Genomic DNA, 26,569 nt, shown 5'->3' on the forward strand with positions numbered 1-26,569 from the left:
GATGATATAATTTCAGTGCTGTATGGGACAGTGTTGACGAAGACTGGCTCTTCTCAATACAACATCTATGCACAGGCTGAAATAGAAATTGCTGGAAGAGCCTTGCAGGTCTGCAGAAAGAGGGATTGACAATGTTTCAGGTCTGTGACTCTTTACTGGAAAGGCTTTTGGGGATCAGTAGGCTGAGACCTCTGGACTGGTGAAAGACTGAATAGGAGTGAACTCTGATCTCCTTCTGTGGAACGTCAACTGAAGGATGAGTGGATGCCAGTGTGGGTTGCTCACAATCCTTTTAAGAGTAACAACTCACTCTTAGGTAACCTTGTGTATTTAGAAGGCAATATGATGGTGTTGGAAGTTGGAGAATCCATAGCCATAGTGGATTGTTGACTTGATGCATTGATCCTGCAGCACTCTTGTGCAAGACAGTGATGGCCATTACACTGGGGATTGAACATCAATTCCTTTCCTATTGGGATGGCACTCCCTCTGCTGGCCAGTCTCTACGTGAGCTCCTGGACTGTGTATGTTGGCTAAATAATTCAAAGTTCAAAGTAAATTTATTATCGAACTATGTTTACACCACCATATACAACCCTGAGATTTATTTTCTTGCAGGCATTTACAATAGAACAAAGAAATACGATAGAATCGATGAAAAACTACACACAGACTGTCAAACAACCAATGTGCATGAGAAGACAATCTATGCAAATACCCAAAAAATAAGTAAATAAATAATATAGAAAACATGAATTGTAGAGTCCTTGAAAGTGAGTCCATAAGTTGTAGAATCAGTTCAGAGTTGAGGTGAGTGGAGTTATCCATGCTGGTTCAGGAGCCTGATGGTTGAAGGGTAATAACTATTCCTGAACTTGGTGGTGTGGGACCTAAGGCTCCTGGACCTCCTTCCCAATGGCAGCAGCAAGAAGAGAGCATGGCCTGGATGCTGGGGGTCCTTGATAATGGTATAGGGATTTCAGCTTTATCCATTTGGACAATGGTAGGAATAGGGTTTGTTTGCACAGGGATTAACAATATTCACGCAAGAGACATAGGAAGGGAAAGATCCTGTTTAAAGGACAGTCTTCAGAGAGTTTTAACACCATTATTACATAGAACATAGAACAGTACAGCGTAACACAGGCCCTTTTGGCCCATGGTGTGCTTACATTTTAAATTAGCCCAAGATCAATCAAATCCTTCCCTCCCACATAGCCCTCCATTTTTCTATGATCCATGTACCTATCTAAGAGTCTCTTAATGTCCCTAATGTATCTGCCTCTACCACCACCCCTAGCAGGGTATTCCACACACTCTCTGTATAAAGAAGTTAACCTCTGACAACCCTCCAGTCACTTTAAAATTATACCTCATATTAGCCATTGGTACCGTGGGGGGGGGGGGGGGTGCAGTCTGTCCACTCCAACAAGACCATAAGACATGGGGGCAGAATTTGGCAACTCGGCCCATTGAGTCTGTTCTAGCATTTGATCCTGGCTGATATACAGTATTATCCATCACAACCCCATTTTCCTGTGCCTTCTCCCTGTAACGTTTCAACCTCTGCTTTAAATATGCTCAATGACTTGGCCTCCACAGCCATCCATGACAATGAATTCCACAGATTTACCACCCTCTGACTAAAGAAATTCCTCCTCATCTCTGTTCTTCATGGACATCCCAATATTCTGAGGCTGTGCCCTCTAGTCCTAGACTCCCCTACTAAAGGAAATATCCTCTCTATATCTACTCTATCGAGGTCTTTCAATATTTGAAAGGTTTCAATGAGATCACCCTTCATTCTTCTAACCTCCAGTGAGTACAGGCCCAGAGCCATCAAACACGCTGCATGTGTTAACCCTTTCATTCCCAGAATCATTGTCGTGAACGTCCTCTGGCCCCTCTTCAATGCTTTTTATCATCATATACGCCTTTATCAAGTCATCTCTCATCCTCCTTTGCTCCAAAGAGAGATGCCCTTGCTCACTCATGTTATCCTCCTAAGGCATTCTCTGATCCAGGCAGCATCCTGGTAAATCTCCTCTGCACAATCTCTAAAGCTTCCTATCATGAGGTGACCAGAATTGAGCATAGTACTCCAAGTAAATATTGTTGAGCTATTATCAATGAGCTTCTCCGAGATCATGACTGAGAGCAGAGTTTTTCTTTTTTCTCAGACCACAGCAATACGTATGTGTATTTCCACAGTCAGCTCATCGTAGACTGAAGACAGAATTGCAAACCTATCTGGAAACACCAACATATCCGATGGGATTTTCTCAAAAACAAATCATGGATGAAGTTTTTTTTTAGATGAGGCTGTTAGATTCTTGAGACTGAGAAATAACAAAATAGAGGGTTGAGGGTTCAGGAAATACTAATTTTGCTTTCCAATATTTTGATTAGTTTCTACATAGAAGAACACAGAGTACAAGAAAGTATATATAAAAGGTCAAGAAAGTATATATAAAAGGTCAAAAAAGACTTTAAAAAAGCTACCAATTACATTATATCTGTTCATAATAAGTCTCATTACCCTGTATTCATATAAGTTAATCAATAGTTATATTGAACTATACTGATTTATTACAAAAAAAAATCTAACCCCTACCAAGACCGAAGCTGTTCATTAAGGAGAAAAGAAGGTAAAATACCTTCTCATATAATAAAAATTAATAATAGCCAACATCTGAGTTTAAACAACGAATTGAAGGTTTTCAAAATAATTCAGAAAAGGTCCCCACAATGTTTGAAAGTCTTGACGAGATTCAGAAACGAATCTTCTCTAAGTCTAAACATGACATAATGTCACATAACCATTGAGCATGAGTAGGAGGAAAAACATCTTTCCATTTAAACAAAAGCATCCTCTTAACTATAAGAGAGCTAAAGGTAAAAATATGTAAATCAGATGCCTTCAGCTTACTATCTTGTCCTGCAACAATACCGAATAGGGCCGTCAGAGGGTTAGGCTTAACATTGACTCAAAAAGTAAGGAAAAAGTTTGAAAATTTCCTTCCAATATTTTTCAAGATTCGAACAAGTCCAAAACATATGAATTAATGAAGCTTCTCCATTATTACATCTGTCACAGTAGGGAGATATATCCGAATAAAAACAAGATAGCTTATCCTTAGTCATATGAGCCCTATGTACCACCTTAAATTGTATGAGGGAATGATGAGCACATAGCGATGAAGTATTAACCAGGAAATATTAATTTAAAAAGGAAATTCTTAAGAGTGGGTGACCAGCAACCCTTTTCAATTCCGCTGCTCTCTGTAAGAAGTTTGCATTTTCAACATGTGACCGCATGTGTTTCCTCCGGGTGCTCTGGTTTCCAAAGCCGTACAGGTTAGTAGATTAATTAGTGGGCGTAATTGGGTGGCGTGGTCTCATTGGGCTGGAAAGGTCTGTTACAGAAACAGTTCAGCTTGTTCACACTTGTATTTATGCTCCGCACAAGACTCCTCCCATATTAGCATTCCCATCCCTGCCCCTTCTTGGGCTTTCCTCAGTTCTCTTTGCATTTTTGCTGTTTCCCTCAGCATGTTAACTGCTGAAAGTAGAACTGCTACATCACAGCTCCAGTGACTCAATCCTGACCTCTGGTGCTGTCTGTGTGGAGTTTGCACATTCCCCTCTCTTGAGAGGCAGCAATTCCTCTGGACGCTCCATTTTCTTCCCACGTCCCAAGGATGTGCAGGTTGGTGGGTTATTTGCCTTAGTCTGTCGGTTGGTGGTAGAATGTCAGGGTGAACTAATGAGGATGTGGTGAAAATAAAATAGTGCAGGTTTAGTGTAAATAGGATAGCACAGACCTGCTGGGCCAAAGGACTTGTGTCTGTGCTTTATTTCTCTATCATTCTGAACTATTTTTGTATCTATCTCTTGTATCTCCACCACTGAAATTTCTTTGATTTCAGTCGAAATAACTTTCAGAAGTGGAGTGGAAAATGTAAATGGTGTCACATCTTGCCTTCAGAGAGTGCAAAGCGGCTGAATTTTTGTGTAGGCTCCATGGACAAGCAGATAAGGTTTTGAAACTGTCGCTGTGCTGTGTGAATGTTGGGGGGGGGGAATGGGATGGGAGGGGGGTGAGGCCAAGGCCAAGGTTGGCAAGGCCAAGCTATGAGTGACCGAGTGAAGGCAGAAACCTAGATTGTGCTGGAATAATCAGTGAGAGAGAGGCCCTGGCAGATGGAGATGGAATTAGGGGAACTATGACACATAACGAAGGGTCAGAAAGGAAGTTGAAGTTTCTGCGTGATTAAGCTCACTGTGAATGATATCAGGGCTACAATAGCACAATAGTACATGGTTAACAGTCAGAGTTCTGGACTATTGATAAAGAGACACAAGTTTGAGCCTCAACTTTAAATTTAGCTAAATAAATAAATAAATATTTCCCCCCTGTGATCTTAATTTTGTGACACTAGAGTTATGGGTGATTCTCACAAGGCTTGGATTGAACAATGTAATAAACACAAGAGATTCTGCAGATGCTGGAAATCCAGACTAGCACATACACACAGAATGCTAGAGAAACTCAGCAAGTCAGGCAGCATCTATGGAGGGGAGTAGACAGTCGACTTTTCAGGCCAAGAGCTTTCATGAGTACTGGAAAGGAAGGAGGCAGAAGCCAGAATAAGAAGATGGGGGAGGGGAAGGATTACAGGCTGGTAGGTGATAGGTGAGAGGGAATGTGCGTGAGGGAGAGGGATGAAGGAAGAAGCTGGGAGGGAATAGGTGAAGAAGAAATCTAATAGGAGAGGACAGTGGACCATGGAAGAAAGGGAAGGAAGAGGGAAACCATAGGGAGGTGATGGGCAGGTCAGGAGAAGAGAAGGGGTGAGAGGGGAGTCAGAATGGAGAATGGAAAAAAAGGAGGGGGGGAGAAATACCAGAAGTTAGGGAAATTGATGTTGCTCCTCCAACCAGAGTTTAGCCTCATTGTGGCAGTAGAGGAGGCCATGGACAGACACATTGGAATGGGAATGGAAAATTCTACCTTTTGCGGTGGACAGAGCAAAGGTACTCAACAAAGCTGTCCCCCAATCTACATTGGGTCTCACCAATGTAGTGGAGGCTTTATTCAAAGCACCAGATTGAATAAGTTGCTTTTTAGCCTTTTTTAACTCAGTGATTTTAATTATTTAGTAATTCAGCACAGACTAGGCCCTTCCGGCCCTTTGAGCCATGTTGTCCCAGCATCCCCTGACAAACCCGGTTTACTCTAAGATAATCACAGGACAATTCACAATGGTCAATTAACCTGCCCAGTATGCCATTGGACTGAGGGAGGAAACCAGAAGACCTGAAGAGAACCCACACATTCCATGGGGAGGACGTGCAGAGACTCTTTACAGAACAGCACCGGAATTGAACTCCGCTAATGACCCAAGCTGTAAAAGTACTGCGTTAACCACTGCACTACTGTGGTGCTTCTCATTGCATGACCCCCCCTTTGCGGCAAGTAGCTTGAGTCTATTTGTGATATAAAAAATATACAAAATTATGAGGGGTATAGATAGGATAAATGCAAGCAGGCTTTTTCCACTGAGGTTGGGTGGGTGGGACTACAACTAGAGATCATGGGTTAAGGGTAAAAGGTGAAAATTTAAGGGAAAACATGAGAGGAAACTTCTTCACTCAGAGGGTTGTGTGGAACGAGCTGCCAGTGCAAGTGATGCGTGCCAGCTCGATTTCAATGTTTAAGAGAAGTTTGGATAGATACGTGGATGGGAGGGGTATGGAGGGCTATGGTCCCGGTGCAGGTCAATGGGAGTAGGCAGTTTAAATGGTTCGGCACATTCTAGATGGACCAAAGGGCCTGTTTCTGTGCTGTACTTTCCTATGATTCTATACACAAATATTACACAGCCCAGGCTGTATTTGATACCTGTGCTACTGATTAGCACCCCACCCACTTGGTCTTTCCATGTGGGTAGTGGGTGTGAAGATAGTAACTGGCCGATTTCCACTCAGATGTGTCTGGAGAGAGTGATGGTCTCTCTGGAGTTGTTTTTATCTCTTCTGTCAGACACTGGATGAAATTGCCCCAAGCCTCCATATTCCAAGGGCCCCACAATGTACATTTGATCAGACCCAAGAAGGGCCAACCAAAAGTCCAGTGGCCCTGACTTCACACGTCATGAAGACCCCAGAGAGGTTGGTCCTGGCTCATCTCTGACCCCTGGTCAGATCAGCCCTCGATCCCCTGCAGTTTGCCTACCTGGAGCACATTGGAGTCGATGATGCACTCATCTACCTGCTGAGCAGAGCCTACCCCCATTTGGATAAGCAGGGTAGCACTGTGAGGGTCATGTTTTTTGATTTCTCAAGTGCCTTCAATACCATACAGGCCTCATTGCTGGGGGAAAAGCTCCGTTCAATGCAGGTTGGCACTTCCATTGTATCCTGGATAATGGACTACCTGACTGGCAGACCACAGTTTGTGCAGCTTCAGAGCTGTGTGTCAGACATGGCTATAAGCAGCACTGGGGCCCCACAGGGGACTGTATTGGCTCCCTTCCTGTTTACCCTGTATACCTCAGACTTTAGATACAACACTGAGTCATGTCATCTGCAGAAATTCCCTGATGACTCAGCAATCGTTGGGTGTATAAAGGGAGGATGGGAGGATGAATACAGGGCCCTGGTGGAGGACTTTGTCAAATGGTGCAAGCTGAATCATCTGCAGCTCAACATCAGTAAGACAAAGGAGATGGTGATGGACTTTAGGAAGACTAAGCCTGCACTGCTCCCTGTTACTATTGATGGTGAGGACGTGGATGTGGTGAGGACCTACAAGTACCTGGGGGGGGGGGGGGCACCTGGACGATGGACTTGAGTGGAACACCAACACAGAGGCTGTGTACAAGAAGGGCCAGAGTCGCCTCTACTTCCTGAGCAGGCTGAGGTCCTTTGGAGTGTGCAGGCCTCTCCTTCACATGTTCTACCAGTCTGTTGTCACCAGTACAATCTCCTATGTGGTGGTGTGCTGGGGCAATGGCATCAGCATGGGTGATGCCAACAGGCTCAATAAACTCAATAAACTCTATTATAGGAGTCAAACTGGACACACTGGAGGCTGTGGTAGAACAAAGGACCCTACGGAAAATCCTGGCAATTCTGGACAATATTTCTCACCCTCTGCATCCCACCCTGGCTGAACAGGGGAGCACTTTTAGTAATAGACTAAGACAACTGCGCTGTTCCAAAGAGTGCTATATGAGGTCATTCTTACCCTCGGCCATTAGATTAGATTAGATTCAACTTCATTGTCATTGTGCTGAGTACAGATACAAAGCCAAATGAAATGCAGTTAGCATCTAACCAGAAATGCAAAGAATAGTGTTATTTACAAAATAACTGTGAATAAAAAGTAAGTGCTAGAGCACACAAATATAAACATACTGAGACAGTACAATATGGGTGCAATACTGCTTAGCACTGTGATGTGAGGTTCAGCAGGGTCACAGTCTCAGGGAAGAAGCTCTTCCTGTGCTTGCTGGTGCAGGAGCGGAGGCTCCTGTAGCGCCTACCGGATGGGAGGAGAGTAAAAAGTCCACGGTTAGGGTGAGATGCATCTTTGATAATGCTTTTCACCCTGCCCAGGCAGCATTTATGGTAGATGTTCTCAATGGTGGGCAATTGGGTGCCAATAATCCGCTGGGCAGTTTTCACCACACGCTGGAGTGCTTTGCGGTCCGATACGGGACAATTGCCATACCACACTGAGATGCAGTTGGTGAGTGTGCTTTCAATGGTACAGCGGTAAAAGTCCGTCAGTATCCTGGGACAGAGGTGAGCTTTCTTGATGCTCCGCAGGAAATAAAGGTGCTGTTGCACCTTTTTGATCAGGATGGAGGAGTTCAGGGACCAGGTGAGATCCTCGGAAATGTGGACACCAAATATTTGAAGCTTGATACACGCTCCACTACAGCTCCATTAATGTAGATGGGGACATGAGTGTGGCTCCTAGCATGCCTGAAGTCCACAATGATCTATTTGGTCTTCTGGGTGTTAAGGGCCAGGTTGTTGTCGGCACACCACACGGCCAGGTGCTGGACCTCGTCCCTGTAGGCCGTCTCGTCATCCCCTCTGATCAGGCCAACCACCATGGTGTTGTCTGCGTACTTGATTATGGAGTTAGAACCATGTACAGGAACGCAGTCATAGGTGAAAAGGGAGTACAGAAGAGGGCTCAGCACACAGCCTTGAGGTACGCCGGTGTTCAGGGTGAGAATGGAGGAAGAGAGGTTGTACAACTTAACAGATTGGGGTCTGTTAGTCAGAAAGTCCAAGGTCCAATTACAGAGGGATGAGCTGATACCAAGCTGGTGAAGTTTGGTGATCAGCTTGGAGGGGATCATAGTATTGATTTAGGTTCTATAATGATTCAACCTATAGCTGGGGAAGTGATGACCCCCTCCTATTAGAGTGTTTGGGTAACTTTTGTAATTCTTTATAATTCTCTTCTAATATTTGTATATCTGTGCACTTGTGATGCTATTGTGGCTTTGTAATTTCCTTTTGGATCAATAAAGTATCTATCTATGTAGGCCATAGTCATGCCCCTGTTTTAATCTTGTTTATGTTCTTTAATGTCTGTGAATGGTTTGATTTTGTTAACCTTGTAATTATTTCACACAGAATGTTGTTTTGAGAGGAACTCTTGAGATTAGCAAACGTAACATTAAACTTGTTTGGCAGGTTTACCTAATGTTTGTCCCAGTGTGGTTCAGTATCTGTCAGTTATTCTGTCTTGCTGCCCATGATCTCAACAGATGGTTAGACACTTACTGTAACATGAGCGTGACTCAGAATCTCAATTTTGGAAGTTTTCATTAACCCTTGGTCCAGACAAACTCACCCTTCATAGCATTTATTCCAATGATGAAATGGTAAGTTCTTTAGACTCAAATCCTCTTGGTCTGATCTCCTGCAGATGCTCAGAAATCTGTCTCTTAAGCACCAGACCACATACACATTCTGAGCACACTTTCGTGAGAGGATCTAGAACCAGGATCCACTGTTTAAAAGTAGGGGATTCACTGTTTAACATAGAGATGAAGCATTCAGAAAGAATTCACACGGAGTCTGGGGTTTTCTTTTGAAACAAACTCTCTTTATTACAAGATGACATCAACAGCGGAGTCACTCAGCCGAGAATGAATGCTCCCCAATCCAAAGTTTTCATTACTCTTATACTATTTTTATCTGCTTTTCCTCACTATCTCCACCGCGCATGCGCTGTGTATATATAGAGTAAGGTAAGCCTTTTCCATCGTAAAGCTTCAGCACCTATGTTCTCTGTGAGCTGTATGCAGTTCTGTTTTTACCTTCTATGTTCAATGGTAAGCTTCTGTTCTGGAGTTTTATGAAGCTGAAGCTAGGCATGAGTTCGCTTTGGTCTACGGTTTGTGGCTCGGGCCAGTTCAGCCTGTTATGGAGTTTCACTGCCTGGTACTAACCCTGCAGCAACTCCCTTTGCCTCACTTTGACTTACTCATGCCCCTCCCACCTCGCTGCTGTGCTGCAGAAACAAGAATTCACTATTCCCAACTGTTAAGCTTATTGTCCCCTAGTGCACAACCAATGATACAATGACTGAAATGTGAATCCACACAGATCCATGGCCTACCATGGTGTTTACGTTATTCGTTATGAAATTGGAATGAGGCTATTTGGCCCAACAAGTCTATGTTAACTAGCAGAGCATCCGGACAGTTCAATTCCCCTGCTTACTACAGTACACTGTAGCCTATTTTCTCACACACATCCACCAACACCTCCTGCTGACCTCCACACTTAAGCTAACAATTAGCATGTCCTTGAGATGTAGGAGGAAAAGTAGAGGTCCTGGAGGAAACCCACATGGTCATAGGGAGAACATGCAAACTCCACAAAGAGTGCACTAAAGACCAGGATTGAACCCTGGAACTGCAGACAGCCTCTGTGCAACCCTACAGTCCACCTATTTCACTTCTAGTCAAAGAAAGGCATTGCCTTTGGCTGACCAATATCTATCCTGGATCTGAAGGTTTAGTTGAGGTATCTACAGTTCAAAGCCACCAAGTTTATCCACAGCAATTAACTTTATTTAATCCTAGAAAGGTTCTAACACTACATTGTATTTATCTGTTCACATGGATTGGGCTACCTAGTTGCTGGTATTGGTCCCTGGACCTGGAGAAGGTCCCAGGGAGATTCACAAGGAGAGTTAATGTCTGGGCTGGTACTTGACTGAGTTCAGAAGAATTGGTGGGGGAGGGGGTTATCTCATTGAAACTTACCGAATACTGAAAGACCATGATAGATTGGATGTGGGAGGGGGGATGTTTTTCTCTGTGGGCGGGCTTTACAGTTGAGATCTCTCTCTCTCTCTCTCCCCACCTTCCTTGTTTAGAGTCCTGCAGAAAATATAAAATGTACTTCACCCCAGACTACACTAAAGTGTACCCCTGCCTAATTGGGGTCAAAAATAATGACAGTGTTGCTGGCTGACTTCTCTATTGCCCATGGTGGGTTAAATGACTGTAAAAGACATGTTGAGGTGAGTTTAACAGGTCTCGTTCATTCATTGGCATAGCTAACGTTATTTAAACTAGCTGGCTAGCTGCTAAGGAGCTACTCTATTGATGTCCTACGTGATGAGGCCAAACTCCCTGTAGACATGCTTAAAGTTGTAATAGAATTTAAAAAAACGACTCTATGATAAGTCCATATTTTAATGTCACATTTTCTGCATACATGTCCTGTATACATACGCCCTTGGAGGTCGACCAGGGGTTGCAGGGGGCCGGGGTGGTGGTGCTACCTTCCTGAAGTTCGTTTTTGCAAGGTGGGATGTCTGCATGAAACATCAATGCCACTGCAACTATTTCCTTACCAGTCCCTCACCCTCTGCCCTGTGAACTTATGGGTTTCAGTATGCTTGCTTCTCATTTCCTTTCAATCCAGCTTTACATTATGAAACTCAAAAGTCTACTCAATGGGCATGGGAGCCTTAAGAAATGTAACACGTTACTTTGGATCTGACTGGTCCAACAAGATGCCCGACAAGTTGCCTGAATTCTCAGTGAAATGTCAAAGTAAACGACGATTCAACCTAGTGGTGTTGCACATAGAATAATTGGAAACAAAATGGGATGTAATCCTTAGGGATATTCTTCAAATTGGGAAAAGCATTCCGGGGCAGACTGGGTGATTAACGTTTCATCTATATTTTTTTCCAATTGTGTTGGCGGCAACGTCTAGGACACACACATGAAGGGGTGTTTGCATTGTCTATCCATTTCCTGGAAGATGTCACAAAATAGGTCAGCCTTTCCTGGCCTTTGACGGGGATACAATCACCCACTGTAGGTTTGGCCAGATTACAGCTCCCTGGGGGGGTAGCTCACTCTTCACCCGCCCCCAGAGGAAGAGGTGGGCGTTACACGTTATGTGTTTTCATGAGCCGGGGTGCGCGCATTATTCCGGGAAATGGCTGCGCGCTTTTTTCTGGGTTTGTAAACAAACCCTGTGGAGTGGCGTGCACGTTCTCCAAGTTGTCTGGATCGGCGGCGCACCCCGAGAGGATGACCATTACTTGAGCTCGGGAGCGCGCCCTCAGCACGTGCAAGCTTCTTGGGAACGAGGCCGAGTCTGCGGTCCCCCGAGTGGCGTCGGCAGGGCGCTGTGGCTGCGGAGGGAGCGCGCGCGCGCTTATCTCCGATTGGTGTGGCCGCAAGCCTCACCTGCGCACGCTCGGATCGCTAGGGGTGTCGGGGCCGCGCGGGCTGGTTTCGGTTTCGTTGTGGGGAAGCGGACGGCAGATGCAACGTGGGATCTTCAGCACGGTGAGTGCGGAGCTGGGCGAGCGGGTCCGTTAACTTCATCGAGAACCCTGCGCTGCTCCTGCAACGGCCCTGCTCCGTGCGGAGCGCTGCGCCCTGTCAGCATTGTTCCAGCTCGGCCGTTTTGTTGCTCAGTTCTTGCTATTGTTTGACATATGATTGTTTTGTTTACATTTGTTGATGCCCGTTAGAGTATTTCCATCAAATCCGCGGCTCTCCGTTCTTTCTCCAACCATTCTCCAAGGCATTCGGGAAGCAGACTTTGTGTTTGCATTAACAAGTGTTCAGCCTAGCCGTTGGCTGTCAACAGGAATCTGCGCCCTATCTCTTTATTCCAACTAAATGGATTCAGCAGACCAAATCTGTTTGAACTCCATTCCAAGCTCAGTTCTGATGCAAGGTCTCGACTTTGACTTAGAATCAGGTTTATTGTCACTAAGACGTTGTGAAAAAAGTTGTTTTGCGGTCGCAGAACAGTGCAGAAAAGTCTTTGGGGTGTGTGTGAGAGAGAGAAATATGGAGTTAGGGCGCCTAGGACATTTGCACAGTACTGTAGTGATTTTATGTATTGCACTGTTCTGTTGCCGCGAAAAAAAAACAATTTTCATGACTTGTGCAACTGATGATAAACCTGATTATGATATGGGTCTCAGCAGCACAGGAGCGCCGCAGGGGACCGTGCTCTCTCCGGTCCTGTTCACCCTGTACACATCAGACTTCCAATATAACTCGGAGTCCTGCCATGTGCAGAAGTTCGCTGATGACACGGCCATAGTGGGGTGTGTCAGGAATGGACAGGAGGAGGAGTATAGGAAACTGATACAGGACTTTGTGATATGGTGCAACTCAAACTACCTGCGTCTCAATATCACCAAGACCAAGGAGATGGTGGTGGACTTTAGGAGATCTAGGCCTCATATGGAGCCAGTGATCATTAATGGAGAATGTGTGGAGCAGGTTAAGACCTACAAGTATCTAGACGAGAAGCTAGACTGGACTGCCAACACAGATGCCTTGTGCAGGAAGGCACAGAGTCGACTGTACTTCCTTAGAAGGTTGGCGTCATTCAATGTTTGTAGTGAGATGCTGAAGATGTTCTATAGGTCAGTTGTGGAGAGCGCCCTCTTCTTTGTGGTGGCGTGTTGGGGAGGCAGCATTAAGAAGAGGGACGCCTCACGTCTTAATAAGCTGGTAAGGAAGGCGGGCTCTGTCGTGGGCAAAGTACTGGAGAGTATAACATCGGTAGCAGAGCGAAGGGCGCTGAGTAGGCTATGGTCCATTATGGAAAACCCTGAACATCCTCTACATAGCACCATCCAGAGACAGAGAAGCAGTTTCAGCGACAGGTTACTATCGATGCAATGCTCCTCAGACAGGATGAAGAGATCAATACTCCCCAATGCCATTCGGCTTTACAATTCAACTGCCAGGAGTAAGATATGTTAAAGTGCCGGGGTTAGGACTCAATGTATTTAAGTAAACTACTTAAGAACTTTTTAAAAGCTATTATTAATGCTTTTTGAGAGGGTGATTTTAGATGCATATCATATTTTTACTGAGTTAAGTATTGTATGTAATTAGTTTTGCTACAATAAGTGTATGGGACATTGGAAAAAATGTTGAATTTCCCCATGGGGATGAATAAAGTATCTATCTATCTATCTATTGTGGACTGAGAGTGGGAAGGGGGTAGGGAGAAGAGGAATCATGGTTGGGGAAAGGGAGGGGGAGGGAACGGGATGCACCATAGAGACATTCTGTAATGATCAATAACTAATTGTTTGGAATCGAATTACCTTGCCTGGTGTCTCAGTGTTTGTGCTAATCCCTGCCCGGGCACTCGTTCTCTGCCACCTGTCCCACACCTTTCCCATGGTGCTGCACCTTCACCATTCCCAACATCTTTTGTACTCCACCAGATTTTACAAGCTCGGTCTCCACTCCATGTTAACAAATACAATACACTGCAAAAGTCTTAGACTGGCGCTCTCTCTGTCTCTCTCTTTTATATATATTTTCCTAAGGAAATAATAGGAGTGATAGATAAAGTTAGTGGATATTGTTTACTAGGATTTTTAGAAGGCTTTTGACAAGTTGCTGCACATGAGACTGCTTAACAAGCTAAGAGCACATGGTATTACAGGAAAGGTATTAGCATAGATAAAAGATTGGCTGACTGGCAGGAGGCAAAGAGTGGGAATAACTGGTTGGCTGCCAGTGGTGAAAGGCCTAGATGGAGTGGATGTGGAGAGGATGTTTCCTGTGATGGGGGAGTCGAGGAGCAGAGGGCACAGTCTCAGAATTGTGGGACGTCCATGTAGAACAAAAATGAGGAGGAATTTCTTTAGCCAGAGGGTGGTGAATCTGTGGAATTCATTGTCACAGACAGCTGTGGAGGCCAAGTCACTGGGCTTATTTAAAAGGAGATTGATAGGTTCTTGATTAGTCAGGATGTCAAAGGTTATGGGGAAAAGGTGGGATGATGGGGTTGAGAAGGATTATAATCCGGCCATGATAGAATGGCAGAGCAAACTTGATGGTTAGAATAGCCTAATTCTGCTTCTGTGGCTCAAGTAAGTTACTAAAATAAATAGCGCAAAAGACATAATGAGGTAGTGTTCATAGACCATTCCGAAATCTCATGGCAGAGGGGAAGCACCTGTTCCTAAAACGTTGCAAGTGGGTCTTCAGGCTCCTGTACCTTGTAGTAATGCAAAGAAGATATGTCTAAGATGGTGAGGGTCTTTAATGATGGACCTGTTGCCTGACCCTCTGCTATCTTTATTCTGATTCCCACCTGCGGACTGCCCCCTGTCAGTGGTAACTGTCTGACACTAGATTGGACTGTACAACCTTTGTGTTACTCCTGATCAATACGAGTGTCAAGCAACGTGTTTACATCACTATGTGAGACTCCGCTTTCACTTGTATTTGTCAAAGCAGAAAATACTTTGCCACTCATCAAATCAGGCAGCATGTGGGGAGAGAGAAACGGGGCTAATGTCTCAGGTCCGCAATTCTCATTCCACAGATGCTGCCTGACCTGTAGAGTATTGCCAAAGTGTTCTGTTTTTATTTCAGATTTCCAGCATTTGCAATTTTATAATTTTAAAAAATATTTACTTTTGTTATGTTACAAAGCTCTACACCCCTACACTCCCTTGCCTGCTGTGGATACTGTTGTGGCTTGTTACCTTTCGAGTTAACCATTATAAAACATCTCGACATTCCTCATTCTACCCACTGTAAACTTGGGATAATTGAAAACTAGTCCTGCGTTCTCTCATCCGTCAGCTGTTTAGCTGCGCTTTCTGTATTTCCCAGCCCACACTGTCTCCTGGTATGTGCTGCTTTTGTTTTGAATTTCTGCACCTGGTTTTCAAGGTCCTTTCCCACTATCATGGAAATTTTCCTCCTGCCGTGGGAATTTCCCTCCCTGTCTATAATCTCCAGCCTAAACCCTTTTTCCAGTATCTACACACTCCTGAATTTAGCCTTTTGCAGTGGTGCTAACAAAAACAGAAAATGTTGAAATACTTAATGGAGCAGACAGTGTCTGTTAAAAAAGCGGATTCAAAATGCTGAAGGAACTCAGCAGATCAGGCAGCACCAATGGAGGGGAATAAGCAGTCCACAATTTGGGCTGATACCCTTCATCAGCACTGGAGAGGAAGGGGGAAGAAGCCAGAACAAGGAGGAAGCAGCTTGCACTCCTCCCAGTCCTGAAGATGGCTCTTGGCCTGAAACATCGACAGTTCATTCCATTCCATAAATACTATCAGACCTGCTGAGTTCCTCCAGCATTTTGTGTGTGTTGCTCTGGATTTCCAGCATCTGCAGAATCCCTTGTGTCAAAGAAACAGATTTAACCTTTTGCTCTGTTTCTTTTCCCACAAATGCTGAGTGTTTTCAGCACTTGCTTTCATTTCAGATTTCTGGAATCTGCAGATTTTCCTTTATTTTCATCATCAGTTGTGCCTTCAACAACCAAGCTTTGTGAACACTATGTACCTTTCCCTGCTTAATGTCTACAACTATATAAAGCACTGTTTAAAGCATGCCTGGAGAATTGAGGAATTCAGCAGATAGATTTGAAGGGACAACAGTGAATGCAAAGTACAAATAACTTGAACTTGGATTGTATTCCTTGGGGTTTAGAAGGTTGAGGGATGATATGATGTGGAGATATTGAAGGGATTGCAAGAGAGACTTGTTCTGCTGGTTGGAAAATTCAGCATGAGGTGGTATGAGTCTAAAAGTTAGGGTCTTTCATCAAAGGAATGAAGTTGGAAGCCATTTTTCCATGTTAAAAAAATAGTGGACGTTTGGAACTATCCACTGAAAATGGCAGTTGAAGCTAGCTTAGTGATTACATTGATGCCCTTTATAAACCAAAGCCACTGAAGGATGTAGAGATGAATTGGGAACATGAGATGAGCTCTCAAGTCAGCCATGGTCTCATTGTGTGGTAAACAGGTTCGAAGGGTTAAACTTCTTCCTTCTGTTCCAACACTCTTTGACAATAATTACTGCTCTGGTGTCTTTTGTGGCTTGATGTCATAAGACATAGGAACAGAATCAGGCCTTTTGGCCCATTGGGTCTGTTTTGCCATTCCATCATGGCTGATATATTTTGTTTGATGATGTTCCTGTAAACTGCATTTTGATATATTAAAGATGCTAAGTTGTTACTTCATCTGGGAGCCTTGATCATTTTGAGAATCCAATGAATGGGGAAATTTTCAAGAGCAACACTGAATATAAAGCATGAATGTAATGTTAAATCTTCATAAAGCATTGGTTTGGCCACAACTGGAGAATTGCACCAAATTCTGGAAAGCAGCTCTTGACTCTGATGCTGTAGATGTTTCAGGCCAACCAAACGTGCAAGGGAGACTAGCTGGAAGAGTCCCTCAAACCTAAATGCATTGGGCTTTGTGCTTAAAGATATGATGACAGTACATCACAGGTATGACTGACAGAACAGATGTGCCCATGGCAATGGTTGAGTGCCTAGGTGGCAAAGTGCTGGTTTGGAACCTCCTGTGTTGCAAGAGTTCAGATAAGATTCAGATTTATTTATCACATATACATCGAAACATACGGTGAAGTGTTTGTGTTAATAATCAACATACCCAAAGATGTGCTGGGGGCAGCCCGCAAGTGTCACCAGGCATTTTAGCACCAACAGCATGCCCACAATGTTCAGCAGAACAACTCAAACAGCAGCAACAACTAAAAAACAAGCCCCTTTCCCTCTCACACACCCACCTACATTCTCTCACACACAGACAAGCCTCCAACTCCAGGACAGGCTACCTCTAGACCTCCAGACCTTGCAGACATCGAGCTTCTTGCCTCTGGACAAACCAACTTTGGCTTCGACCTTTGGACCTCTACTTCGGGCTTGCTGAGCTCTGTACTTTGATCTTTGGCTTTGCCCTCCAGAATTTAACCTCTGTGTGTCAACTTCAGAACTTGCCAATCATGGGTTTGACCTTCTGGACTCGCATGGATCTCTGATCCTGTTTACCTTGGTGGATTGGGCTGGGGTGGGGGGAAGATTCACCAGACCTCTGACCCAGAATCACCAAAATTGGGCAACATAGGTCTTCTCCGTGCTTGCTGGCCTGACCTCGGGGATTGCTAACCTTCGAGTGTGGAACACTGGGATCTGGACTCTAAACACCGGCTCTTGCCACTGACTCTTCATTTACTACTCCTGACCTCCAACCTCCCTCCTCATCCCTGTCCATAAACCCTAACCTCACCCTTAACTCTCCATGCTGCTCAAAACTGTTGCTACAAAACTAAAAAACAACTATGCCTGACTACAACACCATTGGGCTGCACAGGACCCCTTTCATTCACTGGTGCCCCATCTGTGTTTCAGTGGTACAAAATACCATGGTTTCCAGGATGTCTAATGGCGTAATGCAAAGACCACTCATCTGTTATTTCCAGGTATCTGTGGCTGCTCTGAGCCATTTGGTACTTTCCATGTGGTACTTTTGGTGGCTTGAATCCAATCTTATTAACGTGACTCTTTACACTTGCACAGCCTGGAGATATCGTTTGCACTTGGCAATGTGCAGTGTCTGGTAGTTGTGTCAACATATGCTCTTGTACTAACCTTTAACAGATAAATAAATGCAAGGACAGGTCTTGAACAAAATAACAGGGGCATATTTGTAAACTCAGCAGGTCAGCTGATCGTTGACTTCAGGAAGAGGAAGGAGGGCGAGCATGTGTGAGTCGACATTGGAGAATCAGCAGTGGAAGGAGTCCTGGGTGTTAGCATATTTGATGACTTGACCTGGGCCCAGCACATAGGTGCAATAATAAGGAAGGCATGCCAGCGTCTTTACTTTCTTTGGAAGTTATGGAGGTTTGGCTAATTGTCAAAATCTCCTAACATACTTCCAACAGATGTACTTTTGGAAGTGCCCTGACTGCACTATGATTTGGTACAGCAGTATGAATGTGCACAAATGTAAGAAGCTACAGACCCAGCCCAATACATTGCCGGTACATCCCTCCCCACCATTGGTAGTACTTCAAGAAGGCAACATCGATCTTCAAAGATCCCCACTTTTCCGGCCATACATCTTCTTACAGCTTTCATCGGGCAGGAGGTACAAAAGCTACTTCCCACCAACCATTCTGTTCTTAGACTTGCCTGAAAAACCCTAATCACTAAGGTTTAGAAACACTGAACAATTTGAGCACTTTGCACTGAAGTGGGCTTTGTGTTTTTTGTTCTAATTGTGTTTTCTTGCCAAAAAAAGTGTATAATTTTTCCTTCACTCTGACCCAGCTGGTTTGGGTGTTGTGTCTTCGTTGTCTTAGTGCTCCAGCTCTGAGCAGTCATCTTGATCCAGACAAGAGCTCCACTCCGAATCCATTAACAACTCAGCTCCACAAAGGAGGTTTCATTCTGCTGGAGGAACTGAGGACTGATGTAGAGTTTGCAGATGACAATTCCTTTCCTCCCACAGTTGTTGCTTGACCCTCTTGTTTTCTCCAACAGATTATTTGTAGCTCCAGATTCCAGCAATTGTTGTGTCTTCTGTCTCCAAAAATTTCTGAGAGCACAACATATGTGGATTCATTGGGGACTGTGAATCCCAGGTTTTACTGCATCTTTTCAGGTGGTCCTTGAGGAGCATGTAGTTCCTTTTTAAGGTGGGACAGCTATTGCACCCCAGCTACATCATGGGCTTGAGAGTGAGGTCTTGCTCCACTGGCAATGAGATCCAAGACATTTGGAGACCAGACTCTTCCTCTATGCACTTAGCTTGGGCAGAGGTGCACTCATACGCGTGGCATGCAATGTACACCCAGACATACTTTGACTATCTTCCCTCTATGAATGTCTTCGAAAACCGAGGCATCAAGAAAGCAGCATCCATCATGGAGGATCCTCACCATCTAGGACATGTCCTCTTCTCATTACTACCATCAGAGAGGAGGTACAGGAGCTTTAAGATGTACACTCAACATTTTAGGAACAGCTTTTTCCCCTCCGCCATCAGATTTTTGAATGGTCCATGAACAGTGATAATAAAGCTGATTCTGAATACAGTTAAGTCTTATATGTGTATTTATGTGTGACTGGGAGGTGTGATTCACACCTATACTCGCCCCAGCATGCTGTGCTGTGCTCAATTGCTTTATAATCTGAATCCTTACAAGCAACCATAAACATTCATCTGTTGATATCACAGAATATCACTGCTGTTCTACTAAGCTACATTAAAAAGCATTTTATCAGCTGACTGAGAAACTTATTGTCCCAATTCCCAAGGCTGTGTGAAGATAAAAATAATGTGATGAAACTGCCTTTAATAATGGCTGTGTGCCCTATGGAAGGCATTCAGAAAACTGAAACTCAATATTGTGAAGTTTAAACTTGGCAGTTTCCTTTGCACTTTAATTTACATGTAAGCTACCTTCATGGACATTTCATTTGATTGGTTGAATGGAATTTATTTATTGCAGTGTTTTCTGTGGGAGCTGTTAAGGTCACTTGATAAGTAGCTGTTCATACAGCATGCCACTGTCTCCCAGTGTAGTGTCCCCTGATCCCAGAGCTCCCACACATAAAGTTCCCCTGGCAACTTCCCATTATTTGCCTGTAATCTTTTAAGTGAGATGTTGACAACCAGCTCTTTAGACTCATTCAAATTAAAAAGCAAAAAGCCAAGGATCTTTTGCAAATTAATAAATTTTAAAATGTTGATCTATGTATTCAACTTTTGTATAACAGACCTTGAGAATTTAATACACCACCATCTGTGAGTAGCTGTGAAGGTGTTGGCATGTTTTAAAGATATGCAAGATAGGCAAATCTTTTTCAAGGTTGAAGTGAGATTGATTATTTTAACCAGACTACAGATGCATCCATTTCTGTAACCACCTTAGTTTCATGCATTGAAGGGCGTGGAAACCAGAAGCCAGAACTGTAAAATGTGCAGCCTGATAGGTCATATTTAGCTGGCAGTTTTTTGAAAGCGTTCGGAGTCTGAAATCCCCTGGCCAGTATATTATATTGGTGGTTCTTAATCTAACAATTTATTATCTAAAGGGCAGACTTTCATTTCTCTTTCTTTAAGAAGTTTGGTACATCTGTTGTAGCTCCCACTTCATACCATTGTCATGACTATGGGTGCTAGGGAATAAAATATTCGGCATCTCCCCTCTGAAATGTCAGACAGGAATCCAGGAGGTGAGCAGTGAAGGTTTGAGAGAATGCTTAGCAGAACATATGGGATCCAGGGATTCATTAATAGAAGGATTGAGGATAATATTAGGGAACTTTTCCAAAACTCCGGATACAGCTGGCAAGGTTGTGAAGGTTTTGAGAGGATGCAGAGGGGAATTATCACAATGGGATAAAGAATTTAAGCAATCCCAGTTTTTCTCCAACAGAGTTAGTTTGGGAAAGGTGGGATTGTTTTCCTTAGAGCAGAGAGATTGAGGGGAGAGTTCATGGTTTTGCACTTTAGGAGTACAAACCAGGGTAGGACTTACACGGTAAATGGTAGGGCACTGATGAGTGTGGTAGAGCAGAGGGATCTGAGAATACAGATTCCTAATTCCTTGAAAGTGGCGTCACAGGTAGATAGGGTCATAAAGAAAGCTTTTGACACATTGGCCTTCATAAATCAAAGTACTGAGTACAGGAGTTTGGATGTTATGTTGAAATTGTGTAAGACACCAATGAGGCCTAATTTGGGATATTGTGTGCAGTTTTGGACACCTACGTACAGGAAAGATGTCAATAAGATTGAAAGAATGCAGAAAAAATTTACAAGGATGTTGCCAGGACTTGAGAAACTGAGTTACAGAGAAAGATTGAATAGGTTAGGACTTTATTCCCAAGAGTATAGGAGAATGAGGGGACATTTGATAGAGGTATACAAAATTATGAGGGGTATAGATAGGGTAAATGTAAGCTGGCTTTTTCCAATGAGGCTGGGTGAGACTAGAACTAGAGGTCAGGGGTTAAAAGTGAAAGGTGAAATGTTTAAGGGTAATATGAGGGGGAATTTCTTCACTCAGAGGCTGGTGAGTGTGGAACGAACTGCCAGTGTAGGTGGTAGATACGGGGTCGATTTCAACACTTAAGAGAAATTTGGATAGGTACATGGATGGGCAGGGTATAGAGGGCTATGGTCAGGGTGTGGTTCGATGGGACTAGGCAGGATAGAGGGCTGAAGTGCTTGTTTCTGTGCTGTGACTCTACAAATGTATTTGCAGTGCTAGGGGTCTAGAGCAGGGTTCTGACTGATTTACAGGGACCCCACAAGTTCACTTGGGCTTGGTGACCATCTGTTCCATTATGGCTGTTACTCTGTTCTATGCATGGATGAGTTGGGCGGAAGGAGCTGTTTCCGTGCTGTATAGTAGTTATTGTGTTGAGATTCTGAATTAACTAGCTTACTAATCGGCAGGAGGCGGGTGGTTATGAAGTGATCAGTGCCATCCGGGGGGGATAAAGTAGCCTGTTTGATTGATATCTCACACCCCCCCAGCTGAATTAATTATTCTGTTTACACTGGTTTTTGTTGGCTGCAACATTTAATTTTTTACCATCCATAGATGATCTACAGTCATTAATGCAGAGCTGTGACAGCTGCAAATTTGCTTTGTGCCTGTGAACAGATATAGAGAATCTGATGCAGAATATATGTTTTCCTCAAATATTTTTTGTTACGTAATACATTAGTATTCTTACTAATAAACAATTACTAAAACAAATTAGTATATTACCCATACAAAGCGACTGGCTGCTCGGTACATGATGTTGAACTGTCTAGGTACAGTCTTCTCATTTCAGAATTACAGACTGCCTTGTGACTTTCAGCACTTAGTCTCTCTCGTGTTCAGAAAACAGAATGCTCTCTCTGTTTACAAATGTTGGTCTTCAAGGAGAGGTTGCACAGATGTGGGTTTTCTGGCACTTATTATATGACGTGTGGAGAGTTGTTTGTTCACTTGATGAGTTCAGCCCTTGTTTGATAGTTTTCACTCGAGGCAGCATTGATTGGTTTTACTATTGGCTTGGGCATGTGTTTAAAACTTAGCAGCACCAAGTGTCTGTCCACTGATTTGACCTGTGGAATTTATTGCACCTAATTTTGTGATCTGCATTTGTTACTGTTGTGACTGTGAACATAGTCACCGGAGAGACACTGAAGTTGGTGGGTATAGATGTCTTTATTCAGCAGAACATGCAGGCATCAAACTTGGAAGAAGAGACTCCCTGATCCAATATTACATATTTTTATATGCTAAAGATCAAAGGTAACGGCAGGACAATTCTATAGTGACAGAGTATGTCCAATTCCTTTGAATTGCATATAATTTTCAAACACCTAGATCTTTACATCAATGCACCAGACACCCAAAGTGAATGCTAATCACCACTGTCTCTGAGCTGCATTCATGTGTATGCAGACATCTTGGGTTAATGGTGAGTTTCTCGGTTTGCAATCAACCCCAGTCTGCAGCTCCAGGAATATCATTGTTCAGAGTTGTATTTCAAACTCAATCTACAATCCACATTCAGATCTGAAGGCTGATTGCTGTTGAAATTAATTTTTGCTATATTCCATAACTTCAGAGTATGCCCTAACATTATAATCTCTGTCTCATTATAGGAAGGATGTGGAAGCTTTAGACAGGGTGCAAAAGTGATTTATCAGGATGCTGCCTGGATTACGAGGCAAGGTTGAGTGAGCTGGAGCTTCTCTCTTTGGAGCGAAGGAGGATGAGAGATGATTTGATAGAGGATGTACAAGATGATAAATAGACATAGATAGGGTGGACAGCCAGCACCTTTTCCCAAGGAGGCAATAGCTAATTTGAGAGGGCATAATTTTAATGAAGTAAAGTATAGGAGGTATGTCAGGTATTTTTACACAGAATGGTAGGTGCATGGAAGGCACTGCCAGGGTGGCAGTAGAGTCAGATATATTAGGGACATTTAAGGAACACGGATGAAAGAAAAATGGAGGCGTATGTGGGAGGGAGTGGATAGATTGATCTTGGAGTAGATTAAAAGTCAGTACAACAATGTGGGCCAAAGGGCCTGTCCTGTGCTATAGTGTTCTGTGTTCCACTCTTGTGTTACATTCCTTCAGCTTCAGTTGTCTGAGTACATATGTGGCTTAGTTGTGATCATTTGATCAAAAGGGGGCAAATGTAGCCAGGGGCTTCCAGAAGATGGATTTACAGATGAGGTTAGTGCTCAGTTCTGGACTCATGGAGGCGTGTCAAGCATCAGGGAGCTTCAGTGCGACAAACTGAACAAAATAGGGTGTGAAGGAAAACCACAGAAGTAGCACATGATCAAATCAGTGGACAGGTGCTGATGTTTGGTGCTGGTAAATTATAAACGGATTGTCAAGCTAGTACCAAAAATAAACCAAAAATAAAAAACAAACATCTGGACTGGAAGTAATCAAACAAGGGCAAGTGAAGAAACAACTCTTCTGAGGATGGTATAAGGAGGGACGAAAAGTTCACATTTGTGCAACCTGTAGCAAAGGAGGAGTCCTGTAGATGCAGGACGTGAGAGAGACCGGGCGCCGAGAGTGAAGAGGAAGCCCCCTGCATTTGGAACAGGGAGACCAGACCTGGAGAGTTCAACATTGTGTATCTAGTCAGTCACCTGGTTGGTGGTAATAATCTAGCTTGTTTTTGTAACCATCATTGGTGAGAATATTTGTTTATTTAGTGATGAGTGAAAGAAAAGTTTGAGTATAGAATGTATATTCCATTTCAGACTATTTATCTGCAGTTTTACCACAGGATACGGCTACACAGTTAAGCTTGGGCATCAAGTGCCAGCCTTTCTGGGATGAATGAATAAGAAAATGGCCACTTGATGACAGGATGCAAATGTAATGTTTGGCATTTGATGAAATTTCCACTGCCACTCTTAATTTTGCATCTGAATTTTTGCAGGTTTGGTCACTGTGGCTAACTGATGCCAGCTTGAAATCAGTCAGCTTTGGCAACAAATCCATTCACCCTAGGCTCTTTATGGTTGGCCTACTCACATTCAGAGTCACAATGTCGTCAAGAGATCTGAATGTTTTGTGTCTTTTACAAGCTGTGGTCTTATGAGTACTCACTGAGCTGATAATCTGTTTCCTTTTAATGCCTTGACTTAACATAATCAGAGAGAATAGAATCATAGAAACATAGAAAGCCTACAGCACAATACAGGCCCTTTGGCCCACAAAGCTGTGTCAAACATGTCCCTACCTTAGAACTCCTAGACTTACCCGTAGCCCTCTATTTTTCTAAGCTCCATGTACCTATCCAGGAGTCTCTTAAAAGACCCTATTGTATCCGCCTCCAACACCTTTGCCGGCAGCCCATTCCATGCACTCACCATTCTTTGTAAAAAAAAAATAAATCTTACCCTTGACATCTCCTCTGTACCTACTTCCAAAGCACCTTAAAGCTGTGCCCTCTTGTGCTAGCCATTTCAGCCCTGGGGGAAAAGCCTCTGACTATCCACACGATCAATGCCTCTCATCGTCTTGTACACCTCTATCAGGTCACCTCTCATCCTCCGTCGCTCCAAGGAGAAAAGGCGGACTACAACTTAAATGTAACATCTCAACTCCTGTATTCAGTACTCTGATTTATGAATGCTAATATGCCAAAGCACTCCTTATGGCCTTATCTACCTGTGACAGAATTATGGATCTGTATTCCCACATCTGTCTGTCTTACCGCATTCCTCGGTGCCATACCGTTCACTGTGTAAGACCTACCTTGGTTTGTCCTCCCAAAGTGCAACACCTCACATTGATCCACATGAAACTCCCATCTGCCATTTTTTCAGTTGGTCCAGATCCCAATGCAAGCTTTGATAGTCTTCCTTGGTGTCCATGCTGCCCTCAATCTTGGTGTTGTCCTCGAATTTGCTGATCCAGTTTATCACATTATCATCTAGATCAATGGTATAGATGATGAGCAACACCATAAGACATACTACAACGTCTCTTAAACTCAATCCCATGATTGATGAAGGCCAATCAGTATGCTTCTTAACCACAGAGTCAACCTGCATAGCAGCTTTGAGTGTCCTATGAACTCGGACCCCAAGATCCCTCTGATCCTCCACGCTGCCAAGAGTCTTACCATTGATACTATATTCTGTCATCATATTTGACCTACCAAAATGAACCACCTCACACTTATCTGGGTTAAACTCTATCTGCTACTTCTTAGCCCAGTTTTGCACCCTATCAATGTCCTGCTGTAACCTTTGACAGCCCTCCACACTATCCACAACACCTCCAACCTTTGTGTCATCAGCAAACTTACTAACCCATCCCTCCACTTCCTCATCCAGGTCATTTATAAAAATCACAAAGAGTAGGGGTCCCAGAACAGATCCCTGAGGCACACCACTGGTCACCGACCTCCTTGCAGAATGTGACCCGTCTACAACCACTCTTTGCCTTCTGTGGGCAAGCCAGTTCTAGATCCACAAAGCAATGTCCCTTGGATCCCATGCCTCCTTACTTTCTCAATAAGCCTTGCATGGGGTACCTTGTCAAATGCCTTGCTGAAATCCATATACACTACATCTACTGCTGTACCTTTATCAATGTGTTTAGTCTCATCCTCAAAAAATTCAATCAGGCTCGTAAGGCACAACCTGCCTTTGACAAAGCCATGCTGACTATTCCTAATCATATTATGCCTCTCCAAATGTTCATAAATCCTGCCTCTCAGGATCTTCTCCATCAACTTACCAACCACTGAAGTAAGACTCACTGGCCTATAATTTCCTGAGCTATCTCTACTCCCTTTCTTGAAAAAGGGAACAACAACCACAACCCTCCAATCCTCCGTAACCTCTCCTGTCCTCATTGATGATGCAAAGGTCATCACCAGAGGCTCAGCAATCTCCTCCCTCGCTTCCCACAGTAGCCTGGGGTACATTTTGTCCGGTCCCAGTGACTTATCCAACTTGATGCTTTCCAAAAGCTCCAGCACATCCTCTTCCTTAATATCTACTTGCTCAAGCTTTTCAGTCCACTGCAAATCATCCCTACAATCGCCAAGATCCTTTTCCATAGTGAATACTGAAACAAAGTATTCATTAAGTACCTCTGCTATTTCCTCCGGTTCCATACACACTTTCCCTCTGTCACACTTGATTAGTTCTATTCTCTCACGTCTTATCC

General features: G+C 43.7%; 1 protein-coding gene across 1 annotated transcript in view; it reads left to right on the forward strand.

Moving 5' to 3' along the window:
- The first annotated feature begins 11,711 nt into the window (after positions 1-11,711).
- The window catches only part of cnp (2'',3''-cyclic nucleotide 3'' phosphodiesterase), a 33,993-nt gene continuing 19,135 nt past the window's right edge, over positions 11,712-26,569 (forward strand). Inside the window, exon 1 of the mRNA XM_073071463.1 lies at positions 11,712-11,852. Within this exon, the coding sequence (XP_072927564.1) occupies positions 11,829-11,852 (24 nt within the window). The 5' untranslated portion in view covers positions 11,712-11,828. The remainder of the gene's footprint in view (positions 11,853-26,569) is intronic.

This window comes from Hemitrygon akajei, chromosome 18, assembly GCF_048418815.1.
Source record: "Hemitrygon akajei chromosome 18, sHemAka1.3, whole genome shotgun sequence".
Lineage (NCBI taxonomy): Eukaryota > Metazoa > Chordata > Chondrichthyes > Myliobatiformes > Dasyatidae > Hemitrygon > Hemitrygon akajei.